This window comes from Ornithorhynchus anatinus, chromosome 16, assembly GCF_004115215.2.
Source record: "Ornithorhynchus anatinus isolate Pmale09 chromosome 16, mOrnAna1.pri.v4, whole genome shotgun sequence".
Lineage (NCBI taxonomy): Eukaryota > Metazoa > Chordata > Mammalia > Monotremata > Ornithorhynchidae > Ornithorhynchus > Ornithorhynchus anatinus.
Window position 1 is genome coordinate 34,105,085 of NC_041743.1, and position 24,932 is coordinate 34,130,016.

General features: G+C 48.1%; 1 protein-coding gene across 2 annotated transcripts in view; it reads right to left on the reverse strand.

Annotated features, from left to right (window-relative positions):
• NEURL1 (neuralized E3 ubiquitin protein ligase 1) overlaps window positions 1-24,932 on the reverse strand; it is a 137,974-nt gene that overhangs the window by 38,385 nt on the left and 74,657 nt on the right. For both annotated transcript variants that reach the window (XM_029080823.2, XM_029080821.2), the window contains 2 exons: window positions 15,352-15,593; window positions 13,916-14,237 (listed from right to left, as the gene is read on the reverse strand). In XM_029080823.2, the coding sequence (XP_028936656.2) occupies window positions 13,916-14,237; window positions 15,352-15,593 (564 nt within the window). The remainder of the gene's footprint in view (window positions 1-13,915; window positions 14,238-15,351; window positions 15,594-24,932) is intronic.

Consider the following 24,932-nt stretch of genomic DNA (forward strand, 5'->3'; position numbering starts at 1 on the left):
GGTCACACAGCAAGCAATTGGCAGAGCCAGGATTAGAACCCAAGTTCCCCAATTCCCAGGCCGGGGTACTTTGCACTATGCCATGCTGCTTCTCTTTCCTTCATATGACTTCAGGTGCACTTTGGAACACTTGAAAGTGCTAAAGCAATTCAACATATGATTATAAAAATAATCAAGAACTAGTTTTTTAGGCATCATCCTGGACCACAACCTGCATTTTTGGTCCCAGATTTGTAAACTGGGCTGCTGAGCAGATGATATCACCTGATATCACCTGACACTTCCCTTCCCCCCATTCCCCATCCCTGACTTCTGAACCTCCCACTCTGGAGACAGAGAGAAGGACGTGCAGGAAGTTAGGGAACCTGGGGTGGCCCACCAGAGTGGCATCAGGCACACTCTACTGCACCATCTTTCTATCATCCCTCCATCCCCAACCTCTTCCCAATTTGTAGCCCAACAGCTGACTTAAAACAGGTTTGAGGGTACAGTCCAGTATCTCCCCTTGTTCTCCTTGCCTCCAGTCACCTCCCCGCCACTGGTCTTCTCCTCTACAGGAGCTGGCATTTTCCTCTTCTATGCAAAACCAGTCCCTTCCAGGGACCAGAACCGTTTGTGATTCCAAGATTCCTAAGACAACTATGAGGGGAGGGAGAAGGGACAATCTGGGAGCTCGAACATCATATGAGGCCCATTTCACAGTCAGGAAAAGTAAGGCCAGCAATTGGCTCCAGGTCATTTGCCCCATCACTGAAACTGAGTCTGGCCCAACCCTGAAATCTCTGATTACCTATTATCTCTATGTTTGACTCATTTCTTCCATCTTAGTGAGGCCCTGCCAATTCCAGACCCTCATTTTCCTGAATTATCCCAGTCTTGGGTTTCTGGGAAGATGGGCAGGCAAGATGAACTGGCTCAGACGTAGTTGGGCAAGCTGCCCTTACAAGAACACCTACTAATTCTAAGGCATCCAGGCTGGGGGTTCAAGCTAATCCAAGAGAGGAGAACCCAAGTGATTACAGAGGAATCCCAAACAATCACCACCCCTTCTTCTCTCTGCCAGCAAAGGCAGAGAATTCCAAAACAGGTACCCAATCTGGGAGGGACTACGGCAGAAAGGAGAAGTCCAAAGAGAAGCAGCGTGGCTCAGTGGAAAGAGCATGGGCTTTGGAATCAGAGGTCATGAGTTCAAATCCCGGCTCGGCCATTTGTCAGCTGTGTGACTTTGGGCAAGTCACTTAACTTCTCGGTGCCTCAGTTACCTCATCTGTAAAATGGGGATTAAGACTGTGAGCCCCACGTGGGACAACCTGATTCCCTTGTGTCTACCCCAGCGCTTAGAACAGTGCTCGGCACATAGTAAGCGCTTAACAAAAAAAATACCAACATTACCCTTCCCTTCTCTGAAGTGGCCACAGGCAAGCATCTGTAGTGGAAAGTCTTGCAATCAAAGATGGTGTCCAGGAAGAAAACTGCCTTCTGTTGGGCGTATCTCTGAGTTCCAGGGAAAAGGCATTCAGGTATCCAGTACCTCCCACAACTGCTATTTTTTTTAAAAAATGGTATTTGTTAAGCGCTTACTATGTGCCAGGTCTCTGTACCATGCACCGGGGTAGATACAAGTTAATTAGGTTGGACACAGTCTCTGTCCCACATCAGGTTCATGGTTTTAATCCCCATTTTATGGATGGGGTAACTGAGGCACAGAGAAATTAAGTGACTTGCCCAAGGTCACACAGCAGACAAATGGTGGAACTGGGATTAGAATCAAGTATGCTATTGTACTCGGGAGTTAGATCCCACCATGCCTTGGGAGAGTCAGAGGACCATTTTGCAGGGTCCTCTGTATTCTGAAGAGCCCATCTTCCCCATCTCCCCACGGAGTCAGGAATCACTGCAAAAACTACTGCTATTAGGGGTCATCAACCACTCGGTAGACGGCGAGTTAAATCTCCTTATTCTGCTTCCCTGCCAGTGGCTGTATTCCCGATGTACTTCCCAGCTGTACTTCTTACCAGGGGAGGCTGCCCCCACCAGCTGGAAGGGAGCTTGGCAGAAACACCTCCCTAGTGGGACCATCCTAACACCCAGACCTGGGTCGCCAGCTGAAGAAAGGTCACCCGAGCAAGATCATATTCTGCCAAAAAGAGTCAAGAATCCTCACTGGTCAATAGCAGGAGGGTTTAAGTAAAAATCTGAAATGTGCCACTGGTGACCACTTCCCAAACTCCTCAGGGCCTTTACGAAGGGATGAAAGAGATGGACTTTCATACCCTCTTCCTTCCTTCAGTCTCCCATCATTGAAAATGTCAGGTGGTGGGGTAGAGAGAGCTGGGGCACAAATGCAGCTTCTGAAGAGAAAATTCTATAAGAACCGAACCAGAGCTCACACAGTTTATACAGCAAACAGTGTCAGATCCTCAACCCACCACAGAACTGACTGGCTGCCAGCTGAAGAAAGGTCACCCGAGCAAGATCATATTCTGCCAAAAAGAGTCAAGAATCCTCACTGGTCAATAGCAGGAGGGTTTAAGTAAAAATCTGAAATGTGCCACTGGTGACCACTTCCCAAACTCCTCAGGGCCTTTACGAAGGGATGAAAGAGATGGACTTTCATTCCCTCTTCCTTCCTTCAGTCTCCCATCATTGAAAATGTCAGGTGGTGGGGTAGAGAGAGCTGGGGCACAAATGCAGCTTCTGAAGAGAAAATTCTATAAGAACCGAACCAGAGCTCACACAGTTTATACAGCAAACAGTGTCAGATCCTCAACCCACCACAGAACTGACTGGCTGATGACTCAGGACTGCAAATCCTGTCCCCAGGGATTCAAGCCTGCTGCTGATCTCCTAACTCCCAGATGAGATTCGAACCCCACCCCCACAACCATCAGCACCCTCAGATCCCTTGGCCAACATTTCTGAGACAAGGCTGAAGACCTTGGAACACCATTAACCCGACTTATCTCTATAGAGTATTAATCACCCCATAAAACTTTTATTTATTTACGTTTCTGGAGTGTTCTTCTTCCTGGAGGTAGAAAGTTGTTATTCTTGGACATAGACATTGGTGCTTGGAAAAGGCTCAAAGACAAGCATGTTATTGGCATGAGACCCGCATGAGATCCTAAAAGACATGAGCCTGCGAAAGACACGTCATGGGTGAGGCAAGCCTGTTACTCTCATGCCTTTGGCAGGATTCCTGGCTTGGATTACGGGGGCCCTGCCGTTACCCCACCATTGTGGATTGCCAGAGAATCCACTTCTCTCCATATTTATCATCATCAATGTTAATTTGGGTAAACATTTTCTTTTTAAAAAAAAGACAAGCAGCAGTGAAGTCTCAGAGGAGACTATTTCTTTAGCTGGAGAAAGCTGGCACCTGGACACCCCAAATCCCCATCCAGGTACTTGGTTCTGGCAAATACATTCAGTGTCAGACCTGCTGCTGAACGAGAGACTGTTTGTATTTAGAAGTTGTCAATCAGATGTGCATATTTCAGACATCTGAAACCTATTATCCTGGTCGGCTTCTCAACGGGGAGAGTTGGAGCTGCAGGCACGTGACTCCTGCCTGAGCAGAAATAATGGGTTAAATTAGGGTTCAGTTTAAGCCCTGGGTCACAAGTGGATAGAATTAGGGGGTCTCGGTGCAGGCAGTGGAGGTGCAGAAACAAGATACATGGTCCCACTGTTCAAACTGGTCCAGGGGTCACTGTGAACACTCAAGCCTGGTCAAGTAGCCTGGACCAAAATTTATGAGAGAGAAAACACACACACACACACACACTTGAATGCCACATCTCCATTCTCCCATTCCTGTCCAAGCCCCTTGACTGAGTTCTATAAACTCACTGCCTCCACATCCTCTCCAAACCCCTTCTCGATCCTCTACAGCATCAGAGAATAAGAGGGAGGGAAAACAGAGACGCTATCCTCATTTGACAGATGAGGAAACTGAGGAACCGAGAAGTTAAATGACTTGGCCAGAATCACAGAGCAGGCACTTGAAGGCAGGATTAGAACCAAGGTATCCCAACCTCCAGTTCTGTGGTCTTTTCACTTGGCCGTACTGACACTCATGTACAGATCTCCTTTTCCTTTTGGAGGGCAAGCAGGTATCATATCTAGTAACTCTACTATGTGCTCCCAAATGCTTAGTACAGTGTTCTGTCCTCAGAAGTAGAGAGAGTCCAGAGCACAGATAGAGGCACTGAAAGAGACAGAGAGAAATCAAAGGGGCAGGCAGAGATGAAAAAAGAGAGAATACTTTGAAAGAACAGACATAGGGAACACTGAAGAACAGACCCGAGGCCCTGAACTAGAAATAAAACCCTCTCTTTCTTTGACTCTCACTTTTAATTAGGCTGCAATTGTTTTAATCAAGAAAAACAATGTCCCAGTGAGGAATAAAGAAGATTGAACAACTTTCATCTGATAAATGAATTTAAAAGCTATAATTGGACTTTGAAAATACTTCAGGATTACAAATGACTTATGGTTCGCTAAATTGAGTTAATGTAAGGCTCTCGGGTTATCTCATTCTCCATAGTTCATGTGGAGATTCACACTGAACCAAAAATACTTTAGGAACTAGTGGAGCCAGAATAAATCAGTCCCTGGAATTTGGGAGAGGAGGGGAGAAGGGGGGTTGTGGAGAGGAGAGGAGGAGGAGAAGAGTGTGGAGGGGTGGGGGGTGGCAGGGAAGGAAAGGACTGCCAGGTTTCTAGTTGTTCATGTTCCTGCTTCTGGCTCTGTGTGGACAATCGGGGCATAGTGAAGGGCCGCCTCTCCCACTCCCCTCATGTGCTCCCCGATGCGCACTGGGGAAAGAAGTTTGGTGGGAAGAAACACGCACAGTAACATGAAGGCAAAATTCAAGTTGACGCAAGCACACCCAGCCATCTGAGGAGACTGTGGCCTAGGGGCAGGTGAGTGTCGCTTCCATCCACTCTCCCCCTGAATATGATGTAACCCTGGAGCAGAGTAGCCTCTGCCACCTCCTCACTGCTCTCCTTTGGTTCAGGGAGTCCCAGCTCAGCAAGGAGCCCAGACAGCAGGGAGTTAAATCATTTACTTTCTTTGCCCGCCTGGCCAGAAGAATGGTCAGTGAGTCACTAATCACCTCACCCACCCACACACTGCTTCAAAAACTCTCCATTTCCCCCACCTTAACCAGTCCAGGGAGCCCCCGCCCACTAAACTGCAGGCAATGGAACCTTCTGCTGCAGAGTCAAGCCAGCCACTCGAGACAAAGTGAGAATTTTATACCCCTATCCTAAAATCAGGGATTCCTCTTCTGTCCCTGGAGAGACAAAGGGATAGCCATGACCATGGCCCAGAATCCCTCTGGAGGAGACCCTGGACCTCTGGGAAGCACTGGAAAGCCTTCAGCTCCAGAACAGGGATGAGTCAATATGAAACTTGGGGTCTCTTCCAAATAGAGTGCTTCAAAAGGAGATGGACTGCCTATAAGACAGGGGTGAATCACCTAAGTCTTTCCTCCCAGAACCCTCAGAAGCAAATAACTCTTCCCCAAAGAAGCCGCTTTTCAAGTTGGAGTCAATCTGAGAGTGAACCAGGAAGACCTCCCCCCCCCCGCCCACAACCATGCTAGTGACCGTGGGGAGTTATTCTGCACGTAGGAGGATCAGAGCACCTCTTCCTCCTGAGCAGTTCGGTCCGTCAGTGTCCAATTTAACATCCAGTTTCCTTAGACTAATCAATGGCCCTGTTGCCCCAAGGGAGCTCAGCCCTACTTGAGAGCTCTCGGGGTCTCCATCGTTTCCGTCTGATGACTCCCACCCAGCCAGCCAGCCTGCTGTTTTGTCTCAGGAGGATGGGAAGAGCATCATTATCCAAGGGTTGGTCTGGAAGAGTGGAAGTATTAGGAAGGAGGAGTTGGAAAATCTCTCTGAGATCAGGCAAGCTGGAGGCTGGGTCTCAGTGGCACGACCCTTTTGCTCATATTCTGACTTCTTCCCACTCCCTACAGTCATGGCACCACTTCTTGTACCTGCTGTTGCAGCTGCAGCAATAGGGTGGGAGGGTGAAGACACTTAAAGATCCTAGACACTTTACCTCTTACCAGCGCCTTCTCTCACACACATGCTACCCTGCCTTCTGACTGCCACCAAAGTTCATTCATTCAACTCATTCAACTGTTTTTATTTAGTGCTTTCTGCATGCAGAGCACTGTACTAAGCACTTGGGAGAGTACAATACAACAATAAACTGACGCATTCCCTGCCCACAACCATCTTACAGTCCTCACAGATCAGTGGGAGCTGTCAGAGGGGTTGGGAGGTGGGGAACAGCAAGCTGATGATCTAGGTCTCTCTCTCTTTCCTTCCTACATTACCCCACAATCCTTTCTAGTATAATCCTAATTCCCTGGATTGGATTAAATTTCTCCTTCAGTGACAGCCGTCTGGAGAGTATATTTACTGGTCCAGGCAGCCTTTGACTGGTTCCTCGGAACTTCCTCTGTTGACAATACCCTGGGACAGGTTGAAAAGCCACTGGGTTCTTTAATCCTACTAAGGCAAGTCCTTGAACTCACATCCCTTCTCTGCCGCCACTAGATGCATATTTAACTCAAAATGGCCTTTTTACACTTAAAAAAAAATCCCTTCCGGCAACTCTGTGTTGTGGACCCAGGGGCAAATTAGTGATACAGGATGAATGCTTTTGTTTAAGCACTCCGATCAGCACTGCCCTGTGTTCATGCAACACACCATCAGTCATACGGGGACCAGATTTTGAAAAAGAAAATCCCAAAGGCAGAATGCCTGCTTCTTTCCCGTCCCTGCCGGCTTCTGTTCATTTTTTTTCTTCTTTTGCAATACGATACACTGAAAAGATATTACATTTGCAGGCAGCAGCCCAATCTGCCTTCCCTGGGAAATAATAACCTGGGAAATTCTGAGTCATCCTATTTGTGGACGAGAATTGCAACCGGGATGTAAAAAACACAGAGGAGAATTTAATCAGGTTGGCAAGACGGTTTGATCCAAGGCGTCACAGCAGAGAAGACGTCAGTGGCGGGGCCGAGTCGACCCTGGGTGGAACAAGAATGAGGAAAGGTCCCGGAGGATGATTGCAGGAAAAGCCTGCATTCTACTCTAAGTGGTTGAAACAAGGGGGAGATCAATCAGTTAATTCATCAGTTGTATTTAATAAGTGCTTACTGTGTAGAGAGAACTGTACTAAGCCCTTGGGGAAGTACAATAGAATAGAATCAGTAAAAATGTTCCCTGCCCACAGTGAGCTTACAGTCTAGAAGGAGAGACATATTAATATTAATAAACAAATTGTGGATATGTACATAATTGCTGTGGGGATGAGGGAGGGGTGAATAAAGGGTGCAAATCAAGTGCAGGGACAACCTAGAAGGGAATGGGAGAAGAAGAAATGAGGGCCTAGTCAGGATCGGTTTGCTGCAAAGATCTGGAGAGACGGAAACACTCAGGACAGAAAAGAGAGCTCTCAAGAGGAAGGTGTTAGCACAGTAGGAAAATGGAAATCAATGCTGAGCAGGAAGCTACTGCTTGCAGTAATGTATCAGTGACTACCCTCATCCTTTGCCTAACCAATTAACAGCATTCAATGGATTTATTCCACTTCCACAGCCTGTAAATATTTCTTTTTCCATCTCCCTTTTATTAAGACAAGCTTCTTGTGGGCAGGACATCTCTGGTCCTTCCACCGTCCTCCTCAAATGCTCAGACCAGCACTTCCGCATCACAACCTGAGAAAATGGACATCTCCAGTTCGATTCTTTCGGGTTCAGGCTGGAGCTCGAAATTGGGGAAGGAGTAAGCCTGATCACAAAAGACAAAGCAGACCTGAGCCTGTTACAGCCACAGGGGAGTCCACAGAGTGTTCTGGTTCCAGGGTCCTCTCACAATGTGACAGGTACTGGGCCACAGCCCCAAGCAAGTCATCGGGACACGATCTCTGGTACAAGCAACAACCACTTATGTGTCTCAAGAAGTGGAATTGGTCTCCCCAAGTTTTGGTTGGGATTGTATTAATGGCTCATTGGCAGGAACCCACCTTGTCAGATGGGGGCCAGATTGTGGTGACTGGCTCCAGCACTACCACAGTGATGACCTGCGCCCAAGCCTGGTCCAAGGTCACACAGCAAGTCACTGACAAAACCAAAAATTCAGATTTGCTGATCTCACTCCCCACCCATGCTTCTGCCATTCAATCAGGCTATCTTTTCCCCTCCCTAAGTTCATACAAATGGGTTTTATGAATTATTCACCTTTTTAGTTCCCCTCTTCCCCACCCAAAGATTAGGAGGCAAAACTAAGTAGAACTGAAAGTTCGAAGATTAGTTAAACTTAAGCATCCACGCCCAGTGAGTTGCAGGATCAATAATAGCCCATATAGTTTTGATGGGCATATGTTGCACCCAGAAACCCTGGGACAATTCATCACCAGGGTCAGTCTTTCCCTGGCTGAAAACCCTTGGGAAAACCTGGAAGCATGATCCTAGCAGAAGCCCTGACTTGCACAAGATGAGGTCTAGACACTATATGTGTTCCCATTTATGAAACCATCACATGCAGGGCCATAGTGGTGGAAGGGAAATAATAAAAAAATTAGAAAGATTGAATAACACTGGGGAAAACATTTAAGAGGAAACAGAGACAGGTAAGGTATCGCTGGCTTACCAGGCCTCGTTCAGACGGAAATAAGGTTGGGCCTCAAACAAACCAGGTTGAGGGAAACTAAGATACACACAGAATAGCACTCTGAATAAACTTGGGCAATAGATTTATGGAGCCAATGGGAGGGAAAGGAGTTGTTCACCATAGCCATAGAGACAGGGCCGGACAAGAGAAAAAGATCTTAAACTGCAAGGAGGTCTTGGTTGGGAAGAACTTTTTGGCAGGATGAGTGGCTAATCTGGGTTGGGCTGAGGCAGGAAGGCAAGGAAGCAGGAGGCTGGAAGAGATGAGCACCACAACATCCTTCTGAGTCGATAAAATGCCCTTCCCCTGACCTACCAGGAAGACAGGCTTTGGGATTCCATCCCTACAGGCTGGCAACAATCCCACCACACTGACAACCCTGTTTATGAAAACTTGGGCACTAATAAATTGCCCCACTTAAACCAAGTGTAAACCAGTGGCTCATGCCTGGTAAGGCTCAAGTCCCAGAGATGGGACTGGCCACACACTAGGCCCGGTAAGCAAGGCCAGCCCGTTCCCCTCAGGGGGGTAGAGGCCATGAGAAGTTAAGTCCTTTCCTCAAGGTAAGCACAGGCTACCCTACCTCCGGAAAGAAGGAATCCTGGCCTGGCCTAAATTTTCCCAAGTTCATCAAACTGAAAGCCCTCAGCATTGGCTTTAAAGCACTCAATCATCTAGCCCTCACCTTTCCTATCCCAGTGATTTCCTACAACCCAGGACACTCACTTGGCTCCTCAAACACCAACCTATTCGTTGTATCTCGATCTCGTCTATCTCGCCACCAACTTCTCGCCCACGTCCCGCCTCTGGCCTGGAACTCCCTCGCCCTTCGTATCTAACAGATCGTCATTCTCACTACCTTCAAAGCTTTGTTAAAATCACATCTCTTGAGGCCTTCCCTGACTACGCCCTCTTTCCTCCTCCCTCTCCCTTCTGTTGTCCTTGCACTTGGATTTGTACCCTCACCCCGCCCTCCACCCCACAGCACTTAATGAATATATCTATAATTTATTTCACTGTCTGTCTCCCCCTCTAGACTGTCAGCTCCTTGTGGGCAAGGATTGTGTCTATCAACCCTGTTGCATCATACTCTCCCAAGCGCTTAGTCCTGTGAGTAGTCTGCACACAGTAAATGCTCAATAAATATGATCCATTGATAGGCAAATCTCATCCTTCCAACTCTGAGCCTTTCCCCTGGACCATGAAACAACCAAGTCTGTTCCTGTCTACCAGATCACTCCCTCCCCTATTAAAAGCAGAACTCAAGGCCCACTTCCTCCAAGAAGCTTTCCCTAATTAATTCCACCCACTGTCCTACTCAGTAGCACAATTTAGGATGAGCCACTCCTCTGCTTTTGATTTGTCCTAATAATTATGTTACCTCTTCATACATTCATATTGATTTTATGCTTAGTATAGTGCTTTGTAAACAGTAAACAATAAATACGATTGATTGATTAATGTGTGCCAGTCTGCTCTCTCCTATTAGACTTCAACCTACATAAGGGCAAGGACCAGATCTATCTTTTAGACAAGCTCTAAGACACATCCCAAAGAGCTATACACCTCATGGGTGGTGAACAGAGACCTTTTGTCTGATTGTTGATTGCATTTCCTGAAATTCTCCATAATAGTACTAGTAAAATTAGCAGCAGTAATTATGTTTAAGTGCTTATTATGTGCAGGGCAATGGACTACTGGAACTCAGAAAAATTTAAACCAAGCCAGAATTGCCCCTTTCCAGTGGCCTGTTTTGACCATGAGTAAAAGACCCAACTCTCATGCCCGAGCCCCCTTGGCGGGGGACAGGACTCGCTGTGCCCACTGCAAAATGGGAATAATGATTACCTGCCTTTCCGTGCCTTTCAGGGCGAGGTTGGACTTTGGCGTCTACTCTAGGCAAACCTGTCACCATCCCTAAAGTTAATGAAATGCAAGGTCAGTTAGCTGATTTTCTGGACTGACAAAACCTAGATCATCAGAGGGAGGTTACTTGGGAAGCTACAGTCCCTCATGCAGTAGAGAAGTAGTGGCCTAGTGGCAAGAGCATAGGCCTGGGAGCCAGAGAATGTGGGTTCTAATCCCAGCTCTTCCAAATGCTTGCTATGTGACCTTGGGCAAGTCTCTTAACTTCTCCCTGCCTCAGTTCTCCTGTTCTTCCTGCTACTTAGACTGTGAGCCACATGCGAGACAGGGATGGTGTCCAACCTAATTCACTTGTATCTACCTCAGTGCTTAGAACAATGTTTGATGCATAATAAGCACTTAAACATCTTTTTAAAAATCCACTAGGGGGCCCATTAATGATAATAATAATCAATAGGTGGATATTTACTGAGAGCTTACTGTATGCACTGTACTAAGCACTTGGGAGTTTGTAGACATGTTCTCTGCCCACCAGGTGTTTATAGGCTAGAGGAGGAGCATACAGACTAGAAGAGTTTACAGTCTATCAATTAATGGTATATATTAAGTGCTTACTATGCAGACCACTGTACTAAACACTTGGGAGAGTAAAACAGGCAGAGTCAGTAGACACTTTCCTTGTCCACGATGAATTTACAGCCTAGAGGGACGAGTTTATAGACTAAAGGATAATAACTTGTTTTTATGCACCACTTTAATTTCCAAAAGGATTTTTACATTACTTAGGTCATTTTGGCATTCATAACATTCCTGGGAAATAGGGAAAGGAAGAACTCAAGCCCACCTTCTCCCAGAAGCTTCCCGTAATTAATTCCACCCACTGTTCTATTCACTATTACAATCTATGATGATGGATAACGAGACATGAAGGCACTAGCTAAGTGACTTGCCCACAGTCATCCAACAGGCAAGTGGCAGATCCAGGACAAAAACCTGGTTCCTCTGATTTTCACTCCTGTTGTCTCCCCACAGCACCAAGTTAAATTCCCTGCAGTAATCTGGAGTACAGGATTATGATACCAAATCAGAACCTGGGGACCACCCAGCTTCTATTTTTCGTGCTAATGGTACTTGGGTCAAGATTGTGGAAACCCAAAGTAACCAATATCTGTGGCAGTTTCTTACCAACTGCACAAATGTCTTAGCCTAGGCTGACTGAGGCAGAGACAAGTCTAAGGCAGCCAGAGTGCTGGAAGACATAGAAAGCCCTTCTTCCCTCTGCTTAGTAGCAAAGGCCCTTGGGAGCAAAGCAGACCAGAAACAGGAGAGGAGAGCCCAGCCAACCTCAATGGGGTGCAACAGGAGTCCAGGTGTGGCCCCCTGAACCTGAGGGGCCCACCAGAAGCTTAATGGGGAGGCAGGAGCTTTCTGAGTTGTTTCTGCTACCACTCCTTGCGGGTAAGTGTTACCTAAAGTGTTAAATAGAAGACCAATCCCACTCCTGACCACAGGAAGAACGATGCAAGATTAATAGACCCAATGAAAAGGCTCCCTCAGTAAACTTCCTAAACACCTGAGTCACAAATTAGATTTTTATCCACAAGTCCTGATAGATGCCACCATTTCCCCTTTCTAGCAGGACATTGGAGTGAGAATTGGAGGGAGGGAGTGAAAAAGTGGGTGGGGTCCCCTTGTCCCAAAGACAACCCCAGATTAAAGTCCTTGGGTGATATTAGTGAGAGTACCAGGACTGCTTCAGAGAACTGAGTGAGGCTACAGGACAGGGTCAGGCCGGCCAGAGACCGTGGGAGCCTGTGGGAACACATGGGAGGCCGTGGGAGGCCTGCTCTTCTCCTGAGAGGTCAGAGAGTTTGAGAACATGGAGGGATGATTTCTGACCTGAGAAGAGATTTACAATGACAAGAAAAATGTCCCCAAGTTAGAGTCTTACAGGGGCTTCTAAGAGAATAAAACCAGAAAATTCCCCCAGCTAAGGAGGTTAAAAGTGATTAGGGAGAAAAGCCAACAGAGCCATGAAACATAATGAGACAATTCTCTTGCCTAGGGGCCAAAACTTAGGGTGACCTTCTTCTCTCTGGTTTACCAGGCAAGCTTTCATTCCTGAATACAACTGTCCTTCCTCTCACTCTTATAGAAGGGCCAGGCCTTCCTGTATACACACGCGTGCATTCACACACACACAAACACACACACACAACCACTAAAAAAGTACTTACAAATCATAAATGGAGTATGAACAAAGTTTGCACAAATAATACTCATGTCTGTGAATGTTCTTTCACCTGGCACAATGAACTGTATGTTACACTCACATTCACATGCAGATATTTATCTTTGACACTTCTGGCACTGGAACAGCAAAATGATGAAGCAGCTTTCATTCCAGAGCAGAAGGTTGACTGGTACAAGTTCTCCTAGGATCAATTTCCCTTTTTCTGAAGGGTGTACAGTGATTTATTGCTTCCCTCCTCCCACAATAACTGTGTTTGTTCTGCCTTTGTTGTCCTAATTATGGTGGGCTCTGGTTGTATAATTCACTAGGCATGATCTCAACCGTCTATTCTGTGCTCTGTTCCCACTGCCCACGTGACGGGCACAATCAGAGAGATTCCACTGCATTGAGACTGGAATTGGTTTACTCATCCAGGATACCTTGCAAGGTTGCCGTGCTAACCAGGTGGCTTTGAGGAACCAGGAAAAGACTCCAAGGCGCTCAGAGAAAGGACCACATCTCCCACTCTCCTCTAAGCAGCACCTCTGAGCATGGCTGAATCTCTTTGCTATCTCAAAGCCTTTACCTGGGCAGGCTTTATGGCATGGAAGAAACTACTGCTCCTGTCCCCAAATCACCTCTTTCCTCTCAAATGACATTTCAAAATCCACCTCTTCCAGAAAGCCATCCCCAAATCTTCAACCCACCAGACCAGGAACTCATCATTCCGTTCTGCTAATTATCATACCAATCAGAAAACATTTGGGTTGACTGTCTATTTCACTTTATCTCCCTCTCTAGAGAGGAAGTTTCCTGAGAGCAGGGATCAGGCCTAATCCCTAAAACACAGCTCCCAAATGTCTAGTACAGTGTCGAGTACTCAATAAATATTTGTTGATTGCCTGGGGAAGGGCCTGAATTTTTAAACTAGAAGTTGCCAGATGGAGTTATGACAGGGGGGAAGGATCTCTGGGCTGGAGCCTGATTATGGGAAGGCACTTTCCACTCCCCCCAGAAATAGACAAGCGGCAGGAGCCATAGTGATAGGGAGAGTGCCAGATTAGGAACGCCCTTGGAACCTGAAGGGTTTTGAGGGAGGGTTCAGCACACTCACCTAGCAGCTGTACACCACGGGTCAGGCCATAGACATCGATGAGGGCCCAGAGGGGGTCTGTAGTGCGTACTCCGCTAAAGAATAACATGGCTGCTGAGTCGTTCACCCGGTAGAAGACCCGGCCCTTCTTGTCCACCCAGAAGGCGATGATGTTTCCTTCGTTGGCAAACTCCTCTGGCAGGGCTTTGGCCCAGAAACCATTCTGTGACACCAGGTCTGGGCACGCGTACTTGGGCAGTGTGTCGGGGTTAATCCGGGACGGGTCCTTGGAGGTGAAGCCCAGCCGGAGGGCCCCACTCCAGCAGCATTGCTTCTTGGTGATCTGCAAAGACAACAAGACCAAGATCCAGCCTCTGCCCTGATCAATCAGTGGTATGTACTGAGCGCTTAGTGGATATAGAACACTGTACTAAGCCCTTGGAAAAATTCAATACAACAGAGTTTTAGACAGGTTTCCTGCCCACAGTGTGCCGATGGTTTGGCTTCTCCCCTTTTGGGAGATGTTACGGCTCTTATGCAAGGTTTGGCCACAGAACTCTTAGCTCACATTCACACGACCAGCTTGGCCCCAGGGGGAAGAGCTGTTATACTTACTGACCCTGAAGTTGACCACTTAGTGCCCTGGGAACAAGCGATACAATTCATTCCCTATGACTGAGCTACAGTCTAGCCTAGTCACAGCTACACCTAAGTCCTTCTAAAACAGGATTGATATAACAGGACCACTAAGTGACTCGTCAAAAACCAGAGCGTGGTTTTTTTGGAAGGACATACAGCATCTCTCCATTGAAAAAGCTGAATCTTCTGGGGTGGGACTGATTAACTGCAACCCTGCATCGTCAGACTTTGGGCTGTGGAAAAAAGAACTAAAGAAATAAAGTGCCAGAGGCCTGCACTTTCAGTTCACTCAGGCTCCTGGGAGAAGCTCCTTATTTTAGTGAAAAGGGCTGACATCCCAAAAGCAGGGAAGTGTTGGTGGGGGGTAGGGGAGAAATTAAGGAGGATTGGGAATTCATGTCTGCTCCTTCGCTTCTCAACCAATCCCAGCCCTGCTGGAGAGCCAACAATCTACATCAGCACCCCAGCACATCATTAAGAATATCAGTTTTGTCTAGACTTAAAGGGATATTGCCAACATCATTACCTATTATTATTATTTCCTACACCCAGAACTCTCCACAAAGCCTCCCCTGATCTCATCTCGCCTGTGGTGTGAGGAAAGGGGAGAAAGGCAGTGCGGTTGAAGCAGTTTAAGAGAAGTGGCCAGTGGCAGAGAAGGAAAGGGAAGGAGGACAGAGAGAGGGAGGAGATGGCAGAGAAATGAGATGGGGAAGGAACAGAGCAGGAAAGGAGATGGAGAAGCAGGAAGGTGGGGATAAGAAGGGAGGAGAAGGGAAAAGAAAGGGAGCAGATAGAGTGGGCCTGGGTTTCCTTACCTTGAGCCTGACTTGCTCGTAGATGACGATGGGCCGGTTGCTGAAGGTGATGGCATTGCAGAAGCTCGCCTGCCTCTTCACCGCCTTCTGGGTCAGGTCCATGAGGATTTGGGAGCCCTTGGTATGGGGGTGGAAGAGCAGTGGGCTGAGGGGGAGGGTCCCACACTGGGGGATGGGTAGGCAGTGCTTTTGCTTGTGGTGGCATCGATGAGAAGAGGCTGGGAAGGGCCCACCTATGGAATCTGAGAGAGGACAAACCACACTGTAGCACAAACCACACTGCCAACACAAGACCCAACCAAACCCTGCAGGGACTCATCAGTCCTAGCCCTGTCAGGAGTTGAGGACGTTCCCGTGGACCAGAAACCCAAATTGCCAGCGGGCTTTGGCTCACCCAAGGCCGGCACGGCCTCCCTGGCACCACTGCTAAAAGGCATTGGATGCCCTGTCCTGGGCAAAAGGGTGTCACCCCCAAACTCATCTTTTTGAGGACTTTTGGTAGCCCTGCTTAACATGTGAAGGCTGGTGGCTTCAGAGGTCAATGTCACTCAACAATCTATTTCCCCTTCCTGGGGTTTCAGAACAGTGTGCCCAAGAGTCTGGGCTGCTGAGGTAGTTGGTGAATAATAATAACAATAATAGTATTTGTTAAGCGCTTCTATGTGCCAAGCACTGTACTATACACTGGGGTAGACACAAGAAATCAGGCCGCACATGTGGCTCACATTTTAAGTATGAGGGAGAATAAGTATTGACTCCTCATTTTGCAGATGAAGAAACTGAGGTACAGAGAAGTTAAGTGACTTTCCCAAGGTCACACAGCAGATTAGTGGCAGAGCTGGAATTAGAACCCAGGACCTCTGACTTCCAGGTCTGAGCTCTTTCCGTTTGGCTGTGTTGCTTCTCACTAGGCCACACTGCTTCTCCGTGGGGTTAATTAGTAGTGAGGAACTCTCATAGCTCTCCACGCCACCTCAAACCACCCACCCTCGCCCATGCCCAGAACCCGCAGAGACCATCCATTCAGCAACTCCCCCTTGTTCGAATGCTGTCTCTCCCCAGTTGAGAATCCTCTGTTCTCAGACCCTGAAAACTCAACATAGGATAGTTTCTCTGCCAATGCTCCCCCAGCCACAGTCCGCCACCCATAACAGCTTGAACGGAGTCGATATTCAATGTTACTCAGTTGTTTACTGCCAGGTGCTCTAAAGCATGGGTTCAGAATTACCCTGTGGCCCCAGTTCGGTACACTTCACTTTAGCAGCCAAAAGCTGCCTGCTGGCCCTCTGTGGGGAAGCTTCCCGAACCTTCCACCTGCATTTGCAAAGCTGGCATTGCGGGCACCCTCTCAAACAAAGCAGCTCCGCAGTTCCACCGGACAATTCACGGGTAGAGAGACGTAGAGCTTGGAGGAGTTAAGCAATTTGCCCAAGGCCACACAGGAAGGAAACACTTGGGATTCCACTTTGGGCTGCCTAATGACTGATCCATCCAGCTGCCCATTGGGGTCTTTGATTCATCCCGTTCTTCCCCAGATGAGAGACGCTACTTGCTATGGACCGAGCGGCTCTAGTTTAGGGCAGAGAGCCTGCAGAGGAAGCTGGCGAGCAGCTCCAGAAAATGTTCCACTGAGTCCCTGCACGTGAATTATAAAGAGTAAAAAAATCAATTCAGCAAAAATGCAAGATGGGGGAAATCCCATATTAAAGGCATTTTCTGTTTACTTTTCAACTCTGCCAGGAGCCCTTTATTATAAGGATCTTTACTGTCAAAGCACAAAGTCCCTGCCCTGAAGAGCTTTTGTACCAAAGGCTCAAAGAGCTATGATTTATCAAAAGAGCAGTGAAGCCAGGGAATGCAATAGGAGTGGGTGGTGAGTTTAGAGAGGTGGGATGGAGGAAACTGTGTTGTGAGAAGCCAAAATGGAGTCTGGATGCAGTTTCATTATGAAACCTGAGAGCTGGGCTCGAGAGTCAAACTACTTTGCATGCTGTTTTGGACCGTATTTGCTTGTTACTCATTGAATGCCGATTGGGGCAGAGTTCTTCTCTCTTTTGGCTGCTCCTTCCCCACCAGGCACTCTCCCGCCAAGTGGTTTGGGTGGGGAATTGGGGTAGGGTTGCAGCTCCACCTTGCATCAGGTTTTCCAGATCGGAAAATCGACCGGCTGTGCTCTGGGATCAAGCAGAAGCCGCCCTGCACTTCTGTCAAATATCCCAATACTCCAACAACCTATTTTCCGGGGCAAGTAGCCCCCAGGCCTATAGATCCCATTCAATGCTTCCTGCAGAAGATCACCACTAAGTAGCTGATGGCCCAGGCTCAGGAATAGTGCTGGGTTTGCACGCCTTGGTGCCATAAGGACCCAGCCCTGAAGACGCAATCGCCCGCTTCTCAGGGATGGGCAAGAGCCAAGCAGATTTCCCCCAGGGAAATCCAAAAAGCAATAAGAACTGCCAGTTGCGCCCAGTCTGACTCTGCCATGGCTGAGCTCACTCCTCACTAAACCTGGCCAGCAAGTCTTCCAGGGGACTGGGTCAGAGTCCGAGAACCTCCCAGCCTTCAAGTGTCTGCCACTTTTCAATGTATGGGGCCAGTGTCCCATCCTGCTATTTCGGCCAAGTGAGGAAATTCCAGGACAGCCTCCAGGTGGATGGAAAAGTCACCAGATCTCTGGATAAGACAATTGCCAGTTGTCGGGGCCTAATAATGAGGCAGAGCAAAATACACACAGACCCTCTGGACAGAATTTGTGGGAGCAAAGCTTGTCCTGTCAGAAACATACTTTTCTCCTTCTGGGCTACTCTTCCCCAATAAAACATCATTTTCTTGTGCTTCCATCATATCCTGCTTTCATCAGATTCTGGCACACTAGCTGTAGTGCGGAGACTGCTCTATTGTCCTCTCCCAAGCACTTAATGCAGTGCTCTGCAAAAAGTAAGTGCTCAGTAAATACTACTGATTGACTAGAACATCATTGTCATCAGGGCTTCCTTGAAGGAGGGCTCAAAATCCCTAGGAGGCTAGGGAGAAGGGAGAGAGAAATTGGTAAAAGTAAGGGAAGACTACAGTGTACTTACTTTTCTCTCTCCCGCCCCTCCTCTTCCCTCCTCTTCCCCACCCCACCACCAACACCGCCCTTTCTGGGGCCTGAAGCTCCCAGCAAAGAGGATTTCGGTGCAGCTTGGGAAAGAGAAAATCCTGAGCAGACTCAACCAGACTCTATTAATACTCCAAGGTCTAAGAATAAATGAAGGATTAGGAATTAAGTGAGTCACAGTCTCATCAAGACAAAGAGTTTTGGACTGATGAGGAGGAGGAAGAGTTTCTATACCAAGGGAACCTGGCTGAGTCCAGGCTTGTCCAAGAGGAGACCTGAACACCATCAGAACAGACCCGACCCCAGAGGAAGGTGGGGGTAGGCAGAACTCTCTATAGGGAGCACTTGGGGCTCCAATTACATCACCCCGACCCCACAGAGGACAGCAGCCTCTCGTTACCACCACCATCTCCCCCTCTGGGTGAGTCACACTTTCGGGAAGATTTCTACCCCCGAGGCGCTGGCCTGAGATTTCCCATCTGGCCACAATGCCTGGGAGGAGAGGGCTCCAGGGCGCTGAGACGATACAGACTCCCCCGGCCAGTACAAACACAGATGCTACTCGGTATAAACACTCATCGCGGAGCAGAGACAGAAATCGGAAGTGGGGAGGACACAGGGGTGGCATGGGGCACGCGTTATGCTACTAGGTTAGGGAAACAGCACGGCAACGGGCCCTACATTTAATCCCGCCTTCATGCTTTCGGGGTAAGCGTCAACTTCCACCAGAACCTGGACTCTGTTACTGATCCGGAACACGAATCAAAATGCTCCGGGAGAGCTGCTGAAAACCAGGGCTGTCTTCCATAGGTGTCAAGACCATTTTGGAGGTCATGGAAGAAACCATTTTCTTCAACATCCAAGAAAATATTTATTAAACAGCCTACATTGTGGACAACCACTTCAAGGCACCTGGGAATACTCAAGAATGTCCACAAGGAGCTCACAATCAAGGAGGGGGTGGGGTGGTTTCTCTTTTTCTTTCCCCCTCCTCTAATCAATTTTAGTGTGTCTCCCTAGCTCCTTGAAGGCAGGGATCAGGCCTATTAATTCTAGTACACTCTCCCAAATGTTTACTACAATGCTCTGCACACACTAAGTGCTCAGGAAATTCTACTGACTATCTGAGTGATTTAAGGAGGGAGCCAAATCCAGAAACAATTAGCAATTAAACTTTTAAACAAGTGCTGTTTGAAGATAACTCCCTGTGGTCCCTCCACACACTGCAGCCCAGGGAACTGTAAACTGCCCCGCAATGTATATAGCTTGAGAAGGGAATTCTCCTTCATGTCCTCTTCTCACCTTCCTTCTGTAATGAAATGTTGAGGAATTGAGAGAAGTGTAAAATCAAATAAAAATGGGAAACAATTCAACATGGTAGGGAAGTATACACCCACAACTTGCAGAGATGTTCAAGAGCACTAAAGGAAAATTGCAGTGATTGAAGTAACTAGAGTCAGCCGGGATGATTAATAATAATTGTAGTATTTGTTAAGCCCTTACTTGCTGTGTGCCAAGCCAAGATACAAGATAATCAGGTCTGATTTAGTCCTTGTCCTTACAGAGAGATCATAGTCTACGTAGGAGGAGCATGGTCTAATGGGCTAATGGGTTTGGGAGTCAGAGGACCTGAGTTCTAATCTCAGCTATGCCACGTGCTTGCTGTGTGACCCTGGGTAAGTCACAACTTCTCTGTGCCTCCGTTACCTATCTGTAAAATGGGAATTCAACACCTTTCTTATGGTACTTGTTAAGCACTCTATGTGCCAGGCTGTGTACTAGGCAGCTGGGATAGCTAGCTCCCTCCAACTCCTCCCTCCCCTCCCCATCACCCCTACTCCTTCCCTCTGCTCTACCCCCTTCCCCGTCCCACAGCACTTGTGTATATTTGTATATATTTACTATTCTATTTATTTTACTAATGATGTACGTATATCTATAATCTATTTTGATGCTATTGATGCCTGTCTACTTGTTTTGTAGTCTGTCTCCCCCTTCTAGACTGTGAGCCCTTTGTTGGGTAGGAATTGCCTCTATCTGTTGCCGAATTGTACTTTCCAAGCACTTAGTACAGTGCTCTGCACACAGTAAGCGCTCAATAAATATGATTATATGAATGAGTGAATGAACTTACATTGTGAGGCCTGTGTGGGGCAAGGAGTGTGTCTTGCATCTTGTGCCTTCCCCAGCACTTCAAACAATGCTTGACACATAGTAAGCACTTAACAAATACCACAATTACTGGTAATGAACCCCACTGGCAGATGAGGAAACTGAGGCGTCGAGGAATTAAGTGACTTGCTCATGGTCACCCACCAGGCAAGTGGCAGAACTGGGATTAGAACCCAGATTCTCTGACTCCCAAGCCCATGTTCTTTCCACAAGCCCCTGCTGTGCTGCTCCCTGGAAGATTTTGAAGCCGGGGAGGAACCTGGTTTGAGGAAGGAGCTGTGGAGACAGCTGTTTTTGTTGCTGGGAGAGAGGAAGGGACAAACAGGCTGAGGCCACCAACCAGAAAATTAGGAGGAACTTAAGGGGATAAGAGCCAATCTCCTAGCAGGCAGAACACAGTCACAATAGGCTTCTGCAGCCAAGTCACTTCCCTACTCCCTCTCAAAAATGGAAGCAGAGTGTTCTCCTCAGATGGTTCTCCAATTAGGGCCGAAGCGGAATGGGAGGAAGTCAGAGAAAGGATGGCACCCAGACCCCAGTTTCTATAAACAGGTCAGGGAGTATAAACAAGGTCTGCGGTGGACAGATGATCTCTCCTGCTTGCAGCCAATTCATAGGTCAAAGAGGACTAAGTCCAGTGGAGCTTTCTCTCCAGAAAAATTAAAATGCCATGGGCCCTGACCACACTTATGCAGCAGAGTCACCCTCAAGCCCACAACACCTCCAAACCCCAGCCCTAAGCTTCCACAGAAGGCACTGTCCTCAACTACTGAGCCAGACACCCAGGTCATGATCCCAGTGGTTTGCACAGCCACAGAAACACCCCATGCAGCTCAGCAGAGGCTTTCTGGCCCTAGGTCCGGCCGGCAGAAGGTTCAGGGGAAGGACCCTATTGCTTCGCATTGGTATTTTCCCAGGCTGCTGCAGCTCCTGCCATTTTGCTAGTTTGCCAGGCTATTTGCAAGCTTGCCTCCAGAACCCACTTTCCCCTAACTCTCCCAGTTCAGTTCCTTCTTCCAATATACCTTTAGTCCCTTCTCCTTTTTCACAGAAGGCAAGCAGAGCCTGGGCCCACACCACCAAGCCAGTCAGTAGTAGAATGATGGCTGAAACCCAGTTCCCCAATTCTCAGGGCACAGTCTGACTTTGAGGTTCCAAGTTCACCTCTCTCCCTGGACCACCTCCATTCCAGCCAGGTTTTTACCACCACCACCCCCACAGGACTTCCATGTGTCTCAAAGTTACCAGAGCAACCCAAAATAAACTGTGAAAGCCAAGGTGCAGATGCCCAGGGCAACAGTGGGAGCCTGGGTTACAGTGCTCTGAACAATAACAATAAAAGTACCAGGCAGGGCAAACTCAGCTGAGATGAACACAATTGTAACTGCAGGATCCCTGACCTTCCAGGTGCATAGTGAAATCTGGGAATTAAAGGCATCCCAACCAGACCGCCCCACCCCAGGGTCCGACATACTGAGGGTACTCAGTACATCAGCAAACCACAATGCCTCCAAGAGTCCAGAATCTGATTCCTCGGGGACAAAGCCTTTTTGACCAGACAGCTGCAGTCTCGGTGAAGATGAACAAAGCAATCTAGCCCTAAGCCACTCCACTGAGAGATGGAAATAGCCTGGGGGAAGTTGAGTGAGAGGAAAGAATTGGAAAAGGTACTGCATTGCCCTGATCCTGAGGCAGAAGCAGTGAATGGCAGCCCAGCATGTGGGCCATATACAGCAGCCAGAGTCAACCAGAGCTGGATAAATTTAACCAAGAATGAAAGAAAAACAAAATAGGCTGAAAACCTCAGGCCAGGAGCCCACTGTGGAGTCTGTACCCTAGAAGACTCCTCTCAACATAATGCTCAATTTTCTTAGCAAAACTATCACCCGACTGGGAGACACCTTTCATGCCAGTGACCCGGGTCTCTGAGAAATAGGAATTGTATCTTCCAACTCGGGACCACAAATGCAAGATTAAATCCTGGCTTTTTTTTTCTGTCTGTAGATAACCTTGGGGTCTTTGTTCCCTCCCCACTATCATTGGGTGGGCATGTCTGAGAAAAACACACAGTAGGTGCTCAACACATGTTAACAGTCACTGCAGGAGAGCAAAGATCCAGATTAGGAAAAAGATAAGTGAAGAAAGGACATTAAAAAAAACAACAAACCAAACTCCCTGACAATAAACAGCTATTCAGGAACCAGCATTTTCATTTCCCCATTCCCATCTACCCCACCTGCCCAACCTCTGGGAACTAGCATTGTTAAGGTTTCTTATCTCCTATCCACCTGAAATCCAGATGCTGGTCATTTGGCAACCTTTTAAGGCAAAGGGCGTCCCCACTTTAAATGGGGATGAAAAGGGGGCCCACTAGCACTTTAAAGGTCAGCCAGCCAGTCAGTGACATAGTTGGTAGGAGAACCCCCAACTCCTGGTGCCACAATTCCCACCAGGCCACACAACCTCAATGTCCAAATGAACTCTGATTCTCCTTACTGAAAGCTGTAGAACAGAGCAGTAACAACAGCCCTAGAGCAGGGGAGAGATTTGGGGTTTTTATTGTTTTTACCCAACTTGGCTGGAGCAACAGTTCCCCATACCAGCTCCCCAGGGTTCTGACGGTGCGTAACAGCCTGCAACATGATTCCAGCACCTTCTCCTTTCCCAAAGTGCGGATGGCATGTCCCCGTGTATGGCTCCGGTGGGGCGGGGGGAGGAGGAAGGGCGAAGAAAGGCGAGAGAAATAGAGGACAAGCACACACATGAGCACCACAAACACCGGGTCCTTTAGGGAAGAATTCCTCTTACTTCAAGAAACGAGTGAGTAGCAGCACGTGCTACTGGAGGGAAAGACAAAACCAATGGAAAGGAAGAGAGAGAAAGCTGCAGGCTGCTGGCTACTCCTGCCAGCTGACCTCTCGGTAAGTGGGCAACAGACAAAACAACTTGATCGCTGGGCTATCCCCCATCTGTGATCTCCTGGGTGCGGCCGCTTGACCCGGCTCAGAAGACCCGGCTCAGGCACCCCATGTTCTGCTGACACAGCATGAGCGCCAAGAAAAGGGCTTGGCCTGAGCAAAGGGCAAAAGGCCCTGACTCTTGGGGGGGATCATCAGAGAGGACAACGAAGCAAGAGAAGGGGAAGAAGCAGTGGAAATTCCAAGTTGCTTTCTGTGTGGAAGTTTGCACTCCCTAGAGAGGAAGTTTCTGGAGTCAGAAACATCTCCGGCTGGAAGAGAATTCTTCAGCTCATCTAGTCAGATCCCACCCCTCCCCTCCCAGCTTTCAGCAGGCCTGGACATTACCCATCCCTGATGGACAGAGGCCCAGCAGATTCTGAAAGGCCCCTGGGGGGTGAGAAGTCCACCACTCTCTCTCGGAGTGCCTCTTGTCAAGCTCCGGGGTGCTAGCCAGCATGAGAAGGAAATGAGGGACGTTATCCCAAGAGGGCAAAGGAGAATATCCTCCATTTTATTAATGGTATTTGTTAAGTGTTACTATGCACTGTCAAGCACTGTTCTAAACACTGGGGTAGATTCCAGTTCATCAGGTTGGACACAGTCCCTGTCCCACATGGGACTCACAGTCTAAATAAGAGGGAGTAGGATTTAATCCCTATTCTACAGTTGAGGAAAATGAGGCACTGAGAAGTTAAGTGACTTGCCCAAGGTCACAGAGCAAGCAATTGACACAGTCAGGATTGGAACCCAGGTCCTCTGACTCCCAGGCCCGTGCTCTTTCCATTAGACCACACTATTTTTCTAGGATCCAACCATAAGCCCTGTGAGGGCAGACACTGCATCTGGTCTTCCTCCAGAAACTCCTTGGTCTCTACCTTCCTGCCAGGGTCCAACTCAGGACTCTTGCACAAAATGGATGGCAGAGTTAACCCTAAGGGGGCAAGGGGGCCTTCACTATCTGGGCTCAGCCCCAAAACGTCTGGCAAACCCAGGCAGGAGCACAAAGCAGGGCATGCAGGGGGGCAGGGGAGAGGGCAGGCCAGCAGAAGCATCTCTCCAGGAGTTGTCACTCTGTATAGAATTCACAATCCATATGACTAAGAATAGAGCAGCATTTTCCATATGTTCATCCAAACCCTTAGCAGCCTCGGCCCTTCACCCCTCTGAGTCAGTCACTGCCTCTCTCTCTCTCTCTCTCTCTCTCTCTCTCCAGCTGTTATGTCTTCAGTTGATCCTGGGGCATGTCGGCCTCGGGCTGAACGGCTTTCAGAGTTATTTTCTCTTTCTAAGGCCATTACATAAGGGATGAGGAGGGGGAAATCAAAGAGACGGGCTGAAATATCAATGCT